Genomic DNA, 17,850 nt, shown 5'->3' with positions numbered 1-17,850 from the left:
GACCTCTGCTCACCCTGTAGCTGCAGCTGACCCTGTTGAATTGGTGGAGGGCAGGGCTTCCTCCAGTGGGCTCTAAGACAGCTGACGGCTTCCTTCTCTCATCAAAACAGCAGGGCACTTTGATTGCTAACACTCCGCAGCCTCCTTTCAAGGTGGAGTGTTCACAAGTGATGTGACAGGAGGCTCATGGGATTCCAGTAGACACCAAAGGACTGATGAGCGGGAAGCATCTCCCATCCTCTCATGTAAGGGAGGCCACCATTTTAGTCAGAATTACTATACACCCTGTTGGGGTAAAGTGGGGCCACCAAGAGGGGAAGAAACGGATTCTCCTTGGAGCGTCTGGGGACAGATCAACAGGAAGATGCCATATCAGACCCAGGTTATAGCAAGTAGCCAGGCAGTGAGTGCTGGAGACCTGTGGAGGCAACTTAGTCGGTGTATGCAAATCAGCGGCTGGGACTCAGGGAGTACGCCAATACTCAAGTTGTTTGTCCTTGGTAGGCAGTACAGGTAGGTTTATCTTGGTACCTGTTTTCACATACTTTTCCCCATGTCTAGTAAAAATGCTATGAGATAAAGACTTGTCACTATAAACATATAAAGCTAGCTGATTTTACATGCCCTGGCCAGTGGTTTTTAGGAAGTAAGTTTGCCCGACTGCAGAGCGGTCAGCACGCTCTAACTTTTAAACACTCGTATTGCATTATTAAGGATGATTGCTTGTGGTCAGTGTCCCGTCCCCACCTGTGCTCGTACATCTCCGGGTTCTGTTTCTCTGCTATAAGAAAGGATACAGATCTTCACATGGCCCAGTGGGGACTGCTGGGCCACTGTAGAAGCAGCTGTAGCCACCACACACTGCAGCTAGCGTAAGTGAAGCCTGCGCCCACGGTGCACCCTCAGAAACCCGCCGCCATGCGTAATAAGTTTTTAATTGTTTTTTTTTTTTAATTACTAACGCAGAGTATGTTTCGCCTTGTGTGCTCTGGCTTGTATTTTGTTTCGAACGAGTTCCCCCCCACCCCCCTGTGCTTTACCTCTCTTTAGGGTCCTCTTACCTGTGTCCTCATTTAAAAAGGAAGTATGAATTTTTCTTGGTTTTCAGAGATTTCATATTAAATTCTTTGGCTGTTTTTGCCAAAGTGAAGTTTTCCCTTTTCTAATGTGTAAGTATAAATATGTGCAGATACAAAGGTGTATGTCTGTCTGTCTCTGTCTGCCTGTCTGTCTGTGTGCACCCATGCACACACCAAAGACAAACCTGGGTATCATCCTCAGGAGTGCCTCTCCTTCCTTTAAAGCAAAGTCTCTGACTGACCTGGAGCTCACTAGTTAGGGTGCATTGCCTGGCCAGCGAATCCTCCTGTCTCCACCATGCCCAGCTGTGTGTGTGCTTGGGGGCGGGGTGCACTGTACGTGTGTGTGCTTGTGCATGTATGTGCTTGTGTGCATGTGTGCTTGTGCATGTGGAGACTTAAAGTTGACCTCAGTGATTTCCTCAGATGTTTTCTACTTTATTGAAAAAGGCTCTCTCTGAGTCTGGAGCTTGCCCAGTTGGCTAATCTGGCTGCCGAGCCTGCTTCAGACATCCAGTACCTGCTCCTGACTGCTGAGATCACAGGGGGCCACTACCCCTCCCCAGCTTTGTAAATAGTTCTGGAGTTCCAAACTCTGCTCCTCACACTCAACCCCAACACCAGCTTTTACGTGGATCATGGAAACTGAGTCCATGTCCTCCTGGTTGCAAAGCAGAAGCTAGTGTCTCTATGTGATGCTGATTTTGTATTTGTGTGGGTTTTGTTTGTTTTTCATATGTTCCAATGCACACACAGGTGTTCTGTTTCTTTGAGGCTATTTAACTGCTTAGTTAACATCTCCTCAGATTAATGCAAGTTCAATGTTATGTTCTGGTACATTAGGACACTCTCAGATACTTAATTTCCATGCAGCTTAATCTGTATTCCTGGGACATGACATTCAATATCTGAGGCATGGGGTTCTGGACATTTGCTTGTTTTGGATGTGTCTTTAAAGAGGAGGAGGAGGAGGAGGAAGAGGAGGAGGAAGAGGAGGAGGAGGAGAAAAAAAGAGGAAGAGAAAGAAAAGGAGGAGAAAGGATTCAGAATCAAAGGAGTGTTGAGATAGAAGCAGGTTAGTCTCAGGAAATGGAGCCAAGGTTGCCTTCAGTCTGCAGAGGCATCCACTGAATCCAGAGGCCTTCTCTGGGGCTACACAATGCAGGCTTTAGCTTCTCTGTTCTAAAGGATTTGTCATTTTGTGTTTGTTTGTTTTCAGTGCATGGGGCAGCACATGCTAGGTAAACACTTTCTCACTAAGCCGTACCCTCCTTTTTTGTTGTTTCTTTGTTTGTTTGGGTACAGGGTTTTGATAAGTTGCCAGAGCTAACCTTCAATGTGGAAGCCTCTTACTTACCTCAGCCTCTCAAGTAGCTAAATATTAGTCTGTGCCACCGGAGCCAGCTTTTCCTGTAATTCGAATCTACACCAAAGGGGCCCCATGGCTCTTTCAAATAATCTTCCTAGTCATCATCATTCAAAGTTTCCATTCTCGCAGTGTGCTGGGGTCTCCAGGAAAACTTCTGATGGGTCCTTCGCACAAGGCGGGGATCCTGACTGACAGTTCCCAGCTCTGGTTGTATCTCGGGGTCTTTACAGAGGCTTTAGTTTTGGGTACCTTTATGGAGGTTGGAGGGACATAGTTAAGAGACCTACTGTGCACCACTCAGCCTGCTCACTTCCTGACTCCTGACAGCTGAACATTTGATGATGCTGTTTTTCAGCAGCTCTTTAACTATTTAAAAGAGACATGAATTTCTCTTAGCAAAGGTTCCCTGGCTAGCCCAGGACTTTATATAAATGGGGGTTCCCATGGGTTATGGAGCCTGGATTCCCTCAGCAGTTCTCTGGGTCACTTAGGACTGGATGTCATGTGGTACCTCTTAACCACAATATGTTCTGATTTCAGAAGTCTTTGCTACCAAAATCTTTGATCCTCTGAGCTGTGGTCAGGTGATAAGAGAAGCGAAACCGACTGGAATTTGAATTTTCTTATCAAGTCATTACAGTCTCACAGAAAAGGCAAGGATTAGTGCAGGGTTCTTGGGCTTCTCTGAGATTTACTCACAAGCCACAAGGCTCCACTCCTACCCTGCAGGGCTGACATAAATAATAAATGAAATGCTGTCTGCAGAGAAACTCGTGGCGCTTGTCCCCTAGCAATTGCAGAAGTTTAGGGGAACACATTCTCGGGAAACGAAGGTTTCAGGATCTTGGTTTGACAGAGGTTTGTTCAGCCTCATCCCTCAAGAGGGTCTTCGTGTGTTAGCGTTAAACTTGGAGGATCTGAAACGGCCCTTAGGTTATTTGATCGTTTTGGTTTTTTGTAATGTGTGTTCATCTAGTTAAGAGTGTGTGTGTGTTTGTGTGTGTGTGTGTATGTGTATGTGTATGTGTTAGTATGTGTATGTGTGTTTTCATCACATGCTCTAGGAGACCAGAAAGATGTCAGAACTCCTAGATCTGAAGTTACAGACAGTTGTGAGCTGCCATGTGGACACTGGGAATTGAACCCAGGTCCTCTACAAGAGTAACAGTGCTGTTAACCACTGAGCCATCTCTTTAGCTCTGGGTCCTTTAGTAGTTTTATAATCTTGTAGCTCTTTTGTATGGTTAAAAACACTTGTGTTATCAATAAGTACAAAAGGTTTCATATACATGCATGTGCATGTGTGCGTGTATGTGCACATATGTGTATGTGTGTGCACATGAATGAGTGATCGCTGCCAAGTTCTTCCTCATGATGGAGGAGGGGCCCTCTCAACCTCATGTGAACTACCTGAACCTTTGCTTAGATGTGAGGCCTTATTTTGACATAAGATGGAGAGGAACTTTAGTTTTTACCATAGAACTTGTGTTTGTGTACAACAGTTGGGGTCAGATCTGCCTAAGACACACTGCCAAGGAGGAAGCGAAGTTCTCTGCCCCCTGTCAGATCACACCTTATGGCCACAGCCCTCACTCACAAGGGTTTTTCACCCTTGCCGGGAGCCTGAACAAACAACCCACTGTTTATCCTAACAGTGAGAGCAGAAGTGGCAACAGCTAACTGTATTGATTACCTGACAGAATGATATATTTTCCCACACATAACCCTGATCACAGCCCTATTGGATAGAGATCATGACTGTGCCCAAGAAACCAAAGCCTGTCATTTTACCCAGCATCCGTCAGCGAAGCCACTCTGAGCCTCCTCAGTTTAAACCACGTGGAGAGCATCCCTTGATGTTTGCAACCCTGTGCTGCCAGATATGTATGTAGCCTGTATCCCACGCTGGAGAAAAATCCCCAGTGGTCGAACCCTTTACAGCTCTGTAACAGGTGACTGAGAGAACAGCCCCTGCCTGGTTTGGGCCAAAGTGAGGGACGGTGTCAGCCTGAGCCATGTCACCAGGAAGGCTGTCGTGGGGCGACTGCTACCTACATCCTCTTCCTGGGAGCATCCGTTTTCTCTGTCCAATAGAGGTTTTATGCTGCAAGTGAATGAAACCTCAAGTTGACTCTGGACTTACAGGTCCTGCAAGGCATGGTGGGAGGGCAAGGAGTAGGTTATCATTCCCGCTTCCGTGAGTCCCAGGGCTTCATTGTAAGGCAGTGTGTGTTTTGTTTTGCTTTGTTTCTGCATATGAAACAACTCGTGTCCACACGCTATGAACAGATGATGTACCAGTCACTATTTCGGCACTATTAATACTAACTTTCAACAGCCATGTCGAGTAAATGTCATCGTTTTTATTTCATCAGTGAGAAAACTGAGACTAAAAGAGGTAACTTGAACAGAGCAGTAAGAAACACAGTCGGGATCAGCAGCCAGACGTGGGGCTAAAAGTTCATTAGCATGACACTTAGGAAGTATGAAATATTCCCAATGTGCAGATGCATAGCAAACCTTTGCACATGTTTATGTGTGTGATGAATAAGTCACATTTTAAGAAATTTAAGTACCTGTGTGTTTAAGAATGGATTCCAATTGTTTAGACAATTCTGGGCTTGTTTGAAAAAAAAAAATTGCTGAATATGCTAGAAGGAGCCATGGGCTGAGGGTTAGAAAAATACCTCTGGTAACCAAAATTTGTAGGGTCTTTGTTTTTGTTATAATAAAATATGACTTATATTATTCCGAATTGAGCCTGAGCTCAAAGGAGTGGATTCACGGCAAACAAAGAATTGTTTGCCACCAATGCCTCAGGCACATCAACTACAGAAAGGAAGTGGAATAAAGAAAACTAAAAGAAACACAAAGAAAGGCTGCACTGGAGCTGCCTGAAATAAATGTGTTATAAAAGAGTTGGTGAGGAAACAGCCTGGGATGGCGGCTTGCTTATCTAAGGCAAACTACTGAAGTGAATACTGCCATACACAAGCTCTAGTTATATGGCTTGAGGTTCTTATTTTTATATGTTACTGAGCCTAAAGACCTGTTCTTAGGGGAGCATGTGCCCCCAGATTTAGAGCATCTGGCTTGTACTTGAAAAGAGAAATCAGAAACCAAATAAGCCAACGTGACCGTTCACAGAAGCCTGTTCTGTGGCACTGTGATGAGACAGAAACTTTTGCCTTGTGCTGTCTGTGGAGACTTGCCCTAAAGAAGTTTGATCAGGACAGCTGAGCTGGGCCAGATAAGGATCCTTGATCCTGGTCGTCACAGTGGAGAGGACGCTCAAAAGCAGCCCTTCCCTGCCGTCCTTAAGCCACCAAGGACCTGCTTGCTGGCAGGCTCATCAAAGCTCCTGTCCTCGTAGTCATTCATGAGGACCAGGCACAGCCGCAGATCTGTCGCACGTGATCATAAAATCCTTATTTGCTGTTCATCATCTAAGCCATTTTAGTGTGAATTAAAAACTTAGGCATCCCCCTGGATCACTCACCCTCCTCCTTGGATTTTAAAATCCAAGCATGGGGAGGGAGCTGCAGATTGTGAGCCGCTGAGGGTGACAGTCGAGCCTTCCGGCTGAGAGACAACTCCTGACCGCATCAGCACTTTGACTTTCTGGTATAAGCTGTACCTCATACACGCCTGTAATGTAAGTTGAGATAAATTCTTACTGGCACTTTTTTAAAAAGCTGATTATGGGCTTGGGTCCATGATGCCTTGAAATAAATAGAGCTTAAAAACCAGCCCATGTGTGCGCATGCACCATGCACGCGTGCGTGCTCCTCGTGTGCACTCCTGTGTGTGCTGCATCCGTCTGAACCCGATGGTCACTGATGAATACTTGATTCTGTTACAAAGCAAACCTAAATCGGAAGGAAACGGGTCAGCCGTAACTATTCCAGTCGCTGGTTTAACTTGTTTATTCCTGTAACCTTTGCTCTTTTTTTTTTTCTTCCCAGGGTCGGGATTACTGTTCTGAAGAAGAGGACATCACATAGCATCAATTCTCCCAGTCAGACCAGGAACTACTACTGTGTAAATAGGTTACACCCCAGTTGAAACCTTTGCAAAGGTCGGTTCTCTTCACTGAACAGCACTATAGCAAACGAAGACTGTTCCATACCCTATGCCCCATTAAATTACAGTGTTTCTTAATGAACCTGCAAAGGAATATTGCTAAACACAAACACACACACACACACACACACACACACACACACACACACACAGAGAAAAAGAAAAAACAAAAAACAAAACTGTTCTGGAACTTTCTTTGTTGCTGCTAGTTAAAACTTGTTACAACTTTTCACTTCTCTCGTGTCCAAGTATGCAGCAAAATTCTGCAGTTCACCTTAAAGATCCTGTTGGTTTCACGATGCTCTCTAGCCTGATTTCTCTACGGTGGGGTAGAGGTGAACTCTGATACAGACGTCAGTTCTAGCCTGGTTCTGCTTTGATGTCAAGCATCCCTCCCCTCTTTTCTCCTTCTCCGTCTCTTTCGAGTGGTCTAGAGATGGCCTGAGCCTTGCTTCTCACTGGTAATGTGGGGCTATGGACACTGGATGGTGACCATGGTGAGCCTAGTTTCTCTGCTCAAAAGCAGAAGAGCCACAATTGTTGTGACCTGACTCCCGGAAGTGACAAAGGAACGTGCGAGCGAGGGAGCAGTAGGTCGTTCCACTGACTAGGACTCTTAGTGCAGGACTAAGCGTGTAGCTTTGGCTTTTGCTCAGACGCAAGTGGAGGTGTGAGCACGTGACCACAATCATTTTCAACCCCTCCTTCCTCGCCTTTTTTTTTTTCTAAGAAAATAAACATTTTGCTGTTTTTATGTATCCTTGTCTTCTCCCATTCATCCAGTTCAGTATTTTAAGATGACCCTAGGTGTGGAAGCTAAGTCCTCCTTTCACAGTGACACTGATGATTGGCCTAGATGGCTCCCCACCCTTCTGGTGACATCGACCATGGTTTGGAAGGGCTGTGAGTGGTCAGAGGAGATGAGGACAACCCGGTGACTCCTTAGGAGGGCTGGAAACCACCGTTAACCTTCCACTTTGTTAGCTATTAAAACGCCACGCTGTTTTCTAATCCCCAATTCGGTATGTTACTTGAGCTTTGCTCATTCGTTTACGTCTCCAGCTCTGGTGGTGTGGGTAAAAGAAAGAACTGTCTGCCTACTGGAAAACATAGGACATTCAGACTGGTGATGTTATTTGGAGGATGTGAAAGCCAAAAGCCCCTGGTGGTGGGGAGTGTCGATTGTGTGTTCAGTAGAGTTTATTTTTCCATACTATATGAAGAGAATGGTCTCTTCTCAAAGACAGAAGTAATATTTTTAACAAATATTGTCACAAGTATATAGCAATCAAAAGGAGAAAAATAATTTTGTATTTTTTTAAATCGTGTTTGATAGCTTTGATGAGGGTTCTCTTTGTTACTTTCAGGGGAGGGCACCCTATTAAATGCCATGCCAGCAGTCCAGGGGTGGGCTTGTCCTACACACACACACACACACACACACACACACACACAGACACACACACAGAGGAATGCTGTGTCTTTCTAAGGGTTGTGAATTTCAAGGGTCTTGCTATCGGCCACACTGCCTGCCACCTTGGAAGACAGTTAAGCTGTTCCCAATTGTCAGAAAATTGTCTGCCACAGACTAGAACAGGAAGCTAAGTTCGCTCTTGCTAAAATGAGCCTTGACTTTCAAAGCTGTCCACAAAATGGCAAGATTCTTCATCTCCTGTCAGACCCAAGGCAGCAAAAGCGAGGGTGGGGGAAATGCAGTCGAGCGCTGTAGAAAATGGACTCGGGTGTTAGCAACAAAATCCCATAATTCTTGCAGCCGGCAGCTGCTATTTTGGGGAGCAGCTGTGGTTGTTACGTAAATAGAGTTTCAGCCAAAAGCTAAGGTTTTTTATCCAGCTTCAAGCAGAAAAAGGCAGGGAGAGCCGAGCAGTCTAGGGTTTTAAGTTCTCTCCCCTTGTGTGTTTTTTTGGCCAAAGGACGAAAATAGTTTTCCTCAACTGTAAATGAACCGCTAAACCCCACCTCAACCCTGTTCACTGGAGACTTTGTTCCCTGTTCTCTGGATGGCCTTTTCCGGGATCTCATGTTCTTATCAAACAAGAAGGAAGTGAACGTTACCATCTTCCATTTGACTCCTCTATTTGGTGTCTAAGACAGTGTCTTCCCAGAAGACCAACTCCCTGTACCCGGAGACAAGACACCCATGTCCTTTTCCTCAGTCACAGTTATCATTTCGGATGTCACTCGGGTCTCTCGGGAACCTCATTTTTGAGTGTTAATGAACCCCTTAAGGGCTGTTTAGGAAACAGCAGTTTTCACGGTTCTCCTCTCCCGTGTTTCACTCGGATACTTTGCTGGACAAAAGTGGTTCTATCTTCAGACGTGACTCTGGTTACCTCTAGAAATAGGTCCAAGAAATGGGATGGTTGACCGGCTTGGCCTGAAATGCTTGACTGTGTTAGCAACGCTCAAAACTGTCTGTTTCCCATTTGTTGGTTTGAATCATAAAACTGTCAAGTGATTCGTGTTTGTACTTTTATTTTTCTATACATTCTGGAAGGATCTAAATTAAAACTACAAGCCCCACACCCCATATCAGAACACTAAGCAGATTGTCTCAGGTAGAATGAAAAGAATAATACAGTATGAACGGTGGAACATCTAGTTGTCCTGTCTGGGTGACTCAGGAGTTGGGAGGAGGGAGGGAAGGACGAAAATGGCCTAGTGAAGCCAGGAAATAAATGTTTAAAAAAGAAATGGACAGAGGCTATTTGGAGAGCTCTTAGAGTGGCTGTGTGCTACGGCAGTTGGTCTAGTGGCCAGTGGGTGGAGTGGGCCTGCTGGCAAGATGTGTAGCTGGGTTGCACACAGCTCCTGTCCTCCACGTTGTAGAGAGTTGTAAAGGTTCAGCAGTGTGTGCACAGCTCTCTTTTGCTTGGCAGAGATTCAGGACCGCGCTCGGAGCACTGCTCTCATAACTGAATACGTGTTGCATACTGGCAGGGAAACTCAAAAGAGCCTTTTACCTCCACGAGGCCTCCCAGCCCCAGGCTTAAGCATAGGGACATAGAGTGACATTGTGGTCTCTTTAGGAACAAAGAAGGTACAAAGTCCAGTGATGAGAAAACTAGGTCAGCCCCCAGAAACAGCCACATAGTGGCTGGGCTCTCCCTGTCTGCTGTGCCTAGCATCTGAAGCTGGCCTTTGATGACTCAAGCAAGAAACGCATGCCCCAGGAATAGCCTTGGCTCGCAGCTCCCAGGCGAGTTCCTCCACTATAGAGACACTCTGTGCCTTGGGCGTACCCAGGTATTGAAGTGGCCGTACCAGAGAGACAGCAGCCCACGTGTGGTAAGCTTCACACTTGACCAGGTCAATGGCCGCCAACCTTAAGTTATAACTTCGTCCTCCACCCAACCTCATCACACTTCTTCCTCTACAGCAGAAGTCCTATAACCCTGCCGAAACACATGACACCTCCCCTGAGTTTTACCTCAGTCAACTACAGTGCAGTTGGGCATAGCCGATAAGTCCTGTTTAGATGCTGGATGAGAATTTAAAAGTTGCCCCATCTCTACTGGTCCTAAGAAAAGAGACTTCATTAAACATATCTGTTTTGTAGTAAAAGAAAAGATCACCTTCTTAATGAAGGAAAATATGAAGAATGGGGGCAGTGTCACACTGTACTCTGACTTTATGTAAACTCTGCCTCCCTGGCTTTTTCCACCAGAAAGCTATCTCTGAGCTGTATTTCTTTATACGGCTTTAGAAATTGATCTTTTTGTTAAGTTGCTTATAACTCAAGGCATGGTTGGTGGGAAGGGACAATGTATTTAGAAGGCATAATGAAATGGTAGCTAGAAGCAGGGGCTTCAAGATGTCATGGGTGGGTTGACAGACCCCAGGGTGCCCCTGCAAAGCTGTGTGAGCCCCTCTACAGATGCTCTGGGATAAACTGTTGGAATCCCTTGAATGAGGTCTGTGGATCTCCTTTTGCAGACAAATGGATGGTTCTTCTAATGGGGAAGACACCTTGATTTCCACAGTCACCTTTTCTATTGTTAGATCTCCAGGAAAGAAAAAAAAACCTCTCACAAGTCTGTGGGAGGATTAGAGGCCCCTCGTGACAAAACCTGGGAGCCATTAATGAAGCTGAGCTTTTCAGGTTTGTCTATCTGAGATCTGATTTCGTCTTGGATGGGAAGAGGAAAAGGAGCTCTAATGGTTGTTACTTGTGTTCAGTCTGTGCCAGATGTTGCCGATGACATTCTGTCCTTTTCTCGTGTGTTCCTCAAAATACTCCCTTCACCCCCATGTTCTGAGCAGTGTGTCTTACAGTTGAATCCATCTGTCCAGTGAAAACACACGTGTTGAAAGAGGAAATGTCATTAGAGTATATTACTGTTAATACTACTATTACTACACACCTTGTAACACTGTGAAAAAAGTCTTTAGGGGGCATCCACCTTCTACAGTCTTTCTCTGGCTGGGTTACCAGCTTACTCTCCTCATGGGGAGTCTTAGCTGGCCTCCCCTAAACCTATAAACTGCACAAGAACCTGAAGAAGTCACTGGTGACAGAGGACTTTGGGGTTCAGAGGGAAAAGGCTTGGAGAGGAGGCTTGGTCACATCCTTTCAGCACTAAGAGGCAACGTACCCCACCTTTTGGATGCTATGGGTTTGGTTTTCCCCCTCTTGGTCCCCGAAGCTTGTTTCTTCAGGGGCTTCTCTTTGGTAGGTTAAAAGCCTCACCTTTGTAGAGACCTGAAGGACTGAGGAGATGCTGCCTGGACCACTCACTTGGACAGAGATCCTCTCTGGTGGGCCACAGTTGAGTATTTCTTTTTGACTGCTGAGCTGGGAGTCTGGCTTTCCAAGCTAGTTTAAGTACCAGACCTAGATCTTAACTCTCAAGATCTTAACGTTTTCAGTCATGTGATGACCTAGAGAGAGTCACTCTAGTCTAAGGTTAGGCCAGCAGCTCAGGAACTCCACAGACTTCATTGCCTTGCTTCAAAACGCATGGGGCAAAAAGATAACTCATCCTTACAGCAGCTATAAAGGTGCCACGTGGAGGGGACCCATGGACACCCTCATCCACGAAATTCCCTGCCTGGGTTCCTTGTGACAGGATCCTTGAGATCCTGATTGTTTCTAACCTAGCAACTTGCACATTCCTTCAGGATGATATGAGGATGGCTCTTATCTCTTAGAAGCCAGAGGAATTCCTTCAAGTCAGGAAGGCCCCACCACCCCGAAGTCTCCTAGAAGACATTGTCTCTTTGCCTTGGCCCATTCTTCTCCCCTTCCTGAGGGTTATTTTTAGACCAAGTCTTTGACTTTGACTGAATAAGAGTTAAAGGAAAAGGAACAACATAAACGTAGCAAGAACTGCCTTTGGTTCTCTGGAGTTGAAAGTTAGATCGTAGGGTTTCCTTGGCTCAGACCCCAGCAGTCAGAAAGAAAGGGGGGGGGGGAAGAAAGGAAAAGAAAAGGCATTTCAGTCCAGACCTTTCACAGACAAGTGAGCAAAGAAAGTTTGGCAGGAGACTCCAAGCCAGATTTTTCTTCATCCAAAGAAGTAAATTCATAAAAGTTACCATTTTCCTGGATCAGATCCAGGCAGTTGCCTTATTAGGACTTTAAATTTGATCTATTCTTTTAGCACATACACAAAGATAGGTGGATAAAGAAAACATAAATACCCAATCATAGACAGGATGAGGGTAGGGGGAAGCTGGCTTTTACCATTCTGTAACCGCTGCAGTAATGTCTAGGGGGCTATCCATGTAACTGTAAGGACACTTATTCAGCAAAACCCGTGGCTGTTTTTGCATACATCTTAGTCAAATCTAGTGGGAGCATGGAGGTCTGTGAGTGGGCTCTCACTTTGTACCCTTCTGTGCCTGTGTCTGCATGTGTCTCTGCCTCTGGGTCTCTGGGTAGGCATTGTGAGTCATGCTCTTTCCCAGCTCACAGTGTGGTCAAGGACACGTGCCATGGCATGGCTCATCAACCCCACGCATCCGTGTGACCTTGACTGTGACATTGTAGCTGCTCTGCTGGGGCGCTCTGTCATCAACCTGGAGAGTTAAGATACCTTTCCTCCGGTTGTCCTAGGTGTAGCTATTCCTGGTAGGCTCCAGGCCCTGAGCCAATGGGCAAGCAATATAAAGGCGAACCACAGTTTCTCTCTTCCAGGAGCCTATCACAAGGGGGAAACAATCCCGGAAGGGCCACCTTAGAGAAATCACAGCAGACTATGGGATCAGATTGCTGTGGTAGCCAGCCAGCTTCAGGCATAGAAGCTTCCAGAAAACTACGAGAACAAAATTCATCCTTGTCCGGGCACAGAGGGAAAGCTATCAGAGGAGTCATCCAGGCTGAGAGGACAGCATAAGACGTACCATAGGTGGAGATGGCTATGCGGCCTTCACACCATTGGGCCTTCACGGGAAAAGGGGTGGAGCTTAGAGTTGCAGAGAGAAGCGAGTAGCATGAGAACAGGGTAGCAAACCAGGCTCTAGGGCTTCCCTGTGGACTCTCAGAGTATGAAGGAGAGTTTCTGACACACCTTTGCACTCACTCCACCCCACGTTGGTCCTAGAGCTGGATGTGACCATTCTCGGGGTAAGGAACGCCTTCCTCTGGGATTACACAGCTACTGGCTGAAAAGAGTGATGCCCATCCATCCTTTCTCCCCGCCTCTAAAAACGTCTTTGAGTTCAAGGGCTTTCCCCTGGGCTAGATCTAGTTTGGAGATTCGTGGGAAAGAGGACTGGGTCAGCCTGACCTGTCTTTAGAGAAATGACTAAAATACCTCTTGGTTGGTTGAGATGAGAGTGTACCCTAAAATAAACATTCAGGAAGCAGCGAGGGTTTCCCTATTTAGTGTGTGATTCGAACCAAATTCATAACCTTTACATAGCCCTCCCTCTCCCCGGGTTAGGTCACTGACCAGGGAGACAGCCAGGCCTCTGCTAGGTCACAAAGGCATACCTGAGCCTTGCCAAGGAGAGGAGCTGGGCAGCTTGTGGGGGGTTGGGGGGTGGGTTTGTTCTGTTTTGTTTTTATCCTAAAGTACAAGGTTGTGAGCAAATGCAGACTATGCACAGTGGCTGAGGACCTTGTGGGACTGTCAGTGCAGGGAGTGAGGCAGGGAAGACCAGGACAGCAGAATCTGGCTGTGAAACAATTCACAGTACCTTTTAGGTTTTCTACAAAAACTTATTCAGTTCACAGCACTGGGGGTCGAGTTCTCTCTCTCTCTCTCTCTCTCTCTCTCTCTCTCTCTCTCTCTCTCTCTCTCTCTCTCTCTTCAAAAAGAAAGAAAAGTTGTAGGCAGAAGAAGCAGAACTAGACCCATCAGAATCCTAGCAATAAGTCAGCTTGTCCAGAAAGCTAAGCAGAGACTCACATGGGGCAAAGTTTGCCTGAGAGGCCGGAGGCTGAAGACAGCTTTTCTAGCCACATGGCCCTGCTCCTCTGCTTGGGGATCCCAGGCAGCGCTCCCTTCCTGCAGCTTCAGGTTGCTTGCCCCTGCCCTCCTGTGCGCAGCCAGACATACCGGAGATCCACACCCCCTTCTAGGAAGAAAGATAGATGTGGAGGCTCAAAGTGCCCACTCTTTTCCCAGCTGGACCTCCAGCTCCTCACCCAAGGATTTCTGGTTCTGTGTCTTGTGGTTCCCTCTGTCACATGCCTAACTCTGGTCTGTTTTGATGCGGATGCCGGAAGCCAGTGGAACATGTAGCCTCTCGCATATCAACTTCGTGTCATTTTCCGCCCCTCCCCCAGCCTTGTTCATTTCCCCTCATCTCCATCTTGATGCCAAGACACGGTCCAAGCCAGGCATCAAAGGCTGCATAATGTCTCCTCCCACAGGTATTGGTGGTTACTTAGGACCATTGCCTACTAGTGAAACAATCAACCTCAACCCAGCTTTGCCCTTCTGAGCCCCTGAAAGATCAGCTCGAATGGGGCTGGGAACATGGAGGGGCGTGCTGCCTGCACATGGACCTGTGAAGTAGTCAGGGCTTCTGTCCCACGTGGCTGCCCCAAAACCTTTGTGAGGTACTGCCCTCTGTACAGTAAGCCATCATAGTGTACATCCGTTTACTTTTATAGTAAGAGACAGAAGAAGAGGGCACAGTTTTAAAACAATGATATGTAAAACAGTGCGAAGGTATGATTTCCTCTCTGAACTAAGTGTGACCGTGGGTAACTCTTGGTGTGTTGGACACCCACTTGAACAGCCACTACCCTGGCCCAGATCAGAATACGGCAATGGCATCCCGAACCACTGTATGGCACTCAGCCTGCGGAAGGGGAAAGTCACAGAGCAATCCCCAAGAGCTTTGAGTCTGAGAAGTCTGAGGCAAACAAACTCACACAGGATCAATTTAAGTAACAGAGAACACTGACAGGGGAGCTGTTCCTAGACAGCAGTGGCTACCGGTGCTAAGAACAGACACACTGTACAAAGCCAGGCTTTGTTCACCTTCCCTCCCTGGGTCCCCCAGAAAGGACATTGTCAGTACCCCATCACTCTCCTGAATGGAAGTCTTTGAACCCTCAAAGTGATTAGGCTATACCAATCCCATGGCACCAGTGGACTGTGGCTTGAATATTTTTGATCTGACTTATCAAAATGTTCTGATGATTCTGTTCCATTTTGAAAAGGGTCTGAGAAAGTATACGAGTCTAATTATATCTACATATTTATACATGTGTATTTTTGTTTATTGTTACATTTTGACATTGGACTTTCTATTAAATAATTTTTAACAGTTGTCCTGGCTCTGTTCTTTTCTGACTACCTGGATCCTGGATGAAGTGGATAGAAATGTCTGTGTGAGACTTTGTGGATAAATCCTTGCCTGCCCTTTCTCTCCTCTTAACTCCCCTTCTGTGAGGTTGTCTTCTTTCCTTTCTGTTTCCATGGGGCACACGCTCGATCAGATACCCAGTTGGGAGCCCCCAAGCATCTCGCCTTCTCCAGAGTTGCCCATCAGCTTCAGAGCACTCACGAATCCATACACCTGATAAAAATGCACACCTTGGAGTAATACAAAATAATGTCTTGTGGAACTTTATCTCTGCGTGCTCCCCACAAGACACACAGGTGCACACACATGTGCACACATGCACATGAACACACATGTGCACATATGCAAGTACAAACACACTACTGTGAGACCTTGGGAAAATTGCTTAACCTTTTTTGCACTTAATAAAAAAACAATAGTTTCCTCATAAGTTTGGCTAGAAGCAGTCCTTAGAAACCACCTAACAAAAGGCCATCTGTCTCCCAAAGATGTATTTATTTGTTCTAGTCATTCTGCCAGCTCACACACATTACTTGTTCACTGTAAGCTAAGCTCTGGACTCCCTCAAGTAGAGGGTCTGGGATTTGAGGACATACAGATGCTGCCATTCTAGAGGCAAACCAGGCCGGAGGGGCAGCATGAACGGGGAGCCTGTGCATTACATGCCCAGCTCAACCCTTCCACTACCTGGCTGGCTTTGAAGTCTCCATGGCACCCAGGGTCCATCCACCTCTGACAAGCACTGGTCTGATCTGTTGGCCCAGCAGCCTCTTCATACAGTGAATCCTACCAGAAACTGACAAGAAGAATCACCAAGGGGTCTTTAAAACATGCGCAGGTGTTCGGCAGAGCCCTAGATGTTAGACAGACGGATATGTATATCGGCCATCCCGTCTAACTCCTCAGAAACTCTGATCTACAGGTTTCAGAATGGTGAGTGATGGCCTGAGTGTGAGAACCAGAGTGAGAAGGCGAGAAGACACGGAAGCCCGAGGTTTAGCATGTGGAGAACAGAGAGAACAGCAGTCTATGGAGGCAGGAATTCCAAACAACTTAGTTACCGAGCGCTTCCAAACACCACAGGAGAAATGCCTGCTGGTAGTAACTCTCATTCCAAACATGTGTGACCCCAGGTTTTCATGGTTCAGACAAGGGCTACCAGTAGGCAGGGAGCGAGAATCTGTCACCTCAAACACATTAAATAAATTAATAAGCAGCTATGGTGTCACTTTGGCAGGACTTACTCAGTCCGTGAACAGATAGGTCTTCGCCATGCCTGTATGTTAGGCTAAGTGGGGACCTCTCCCTAATACGGATGTCCAGACCTCAGGTTAAGTCAGTCCACATTCCCTGAAGCATAGAGCTGTACTGGGGATTTTCATGTATCTTCCTGGACAGTTGTGAGGTAAGGGGCTGGAGGGGATTCATGCGTGGCCTTCAGCAATTTGACTAGACACTAGCAAACAGCTCAGCAGAAGGGCCCATCCTTAGGGAGCCTGGGGAGAGGAGGAGAACGGGCTACTAAGCTTGCTCCGGGGGAAACTACACCCTCCAGGAGCAATCTCTTAGGGACAGAGCAAAGCTGAATAGGCCTGGGATAGAGACCACCCAGTGCCAATTACAGAAGCAGACAGGGAACGTATCCTAATGATAAGCGATTCCCATGTGACCAAGATCTTGGTATACGGCTAGACCTCCAGGTTCTCTGGTTCCTAGGCATGATTTTGTTCCTGCCATTGCAAAGGAGGAGGCTTTTGTGACTGTTTCTTCTCCTGGCAACTGTTTCACAGGACAGCACTCTACTAGCTGACTTCATGCAATATATTCTAGGCCTGTTCTATCCCTGCATCAACCCAGCTAACCCTGCTATGACCAGCCTAACTGTGGGAGGCTAGAACTCAACCCAGACAGCAAGACTCTTTACAGTCTGCTGTCAGGAAATCAAGGCAAATCCCCACTCCCAGAAAAGTCTCCATGTGAAGAAGGACTTGGGGGCAGGGAGAGACACCTCAGACTCCCTACCTGGTCTCTCCGGCAGACTGAACAGAAAAGCAGGGCTTAAGCACCCAGTGCCTTTGGGGAAAGGAGCTGACGTTACTAGTACTGCAGTGGTTGAGTTCCTGGCAAAGGAAGACCATCTTGGTAAGTGTGGGAATTGTTTGACCCAAAACAGGGCAGCCAGACTCGTGGCTAGAATGTCAAGCACTCACTCCAGTTGTTTGCAGAGCTCGGGCATGCCCATCTGTGGGCCATGAGTCTGATGCTGGATTCTGTAACTTCCTGTCAGATTGAGGGCTGAGAGCCTTGTTTGCAACAGCATGGAGTCTCCAATAACCAGCAGCTGTAAAGACTCCAGCTTTCTCCTCCTGGCGTGAGGGTCAACTGGAAACTGGGGATGCGGGGTGGTGGGTGTTTATGTCAGTTGAAGCCTCCAAGGGATACTTATCCATCACAAACCCAGGCCAGTGCCCACAGAGATGCCAGTGCTCCAAGATCAGACTGGAAGTTTTAGATTTAAAGGCGAGGTTGGGT

At 46.8% G+C, this 17,850-nt stretch overlaps 1 protein-coding gene across 3 annotated transcripts in view; it reads left to right on the top strand.

The window, feature by feature from the left end:
* C13h1orf21 (similar to human chromosome 1 open reading frame 21) overlaps positions 1-15,282 on the top strand; it is a 217,115-nt gene extending 201,833 nt beyond the window's left edge. For 2 of the 3 annotated variants that reach the window (NM_001433973.1, NM_001105959.2), the window contains 1 exon segment: positions 6,414-15,282. In NM_001433973.1, coding sequence (NP_001420902.1) covers positions 6,414-6,452 — 39 coding nt within the window. In that variant the 3' untranslated portion in view covers positions 6,453-15,282. 3 annotated transcript variants of the gene reach the window in all.
* The last annotated feature ends 2,568 nt before the right edge of the window (positions 15,283-17,850 follow it).

Source organism: Rattus norvegicus, chromosome 13, assembly GCF_021556685.1.
Source record: "Rattus norvegicus strain SHRSP/BbbUtx chromosome 13, alternate assembly SHRSP_T2T, whole genome shotgun sequence".
Taxonomy (NCBI): Eukaryota; Metazoa; Chordata; class Mammalia; order Rodentia; family Muridae; genus Rattus; species Rattus norvegicus.
Note: the sequence above shows the minus strand (reverse complement) of the source record. Positions and strands in the feature narration are given on the sequence as shown.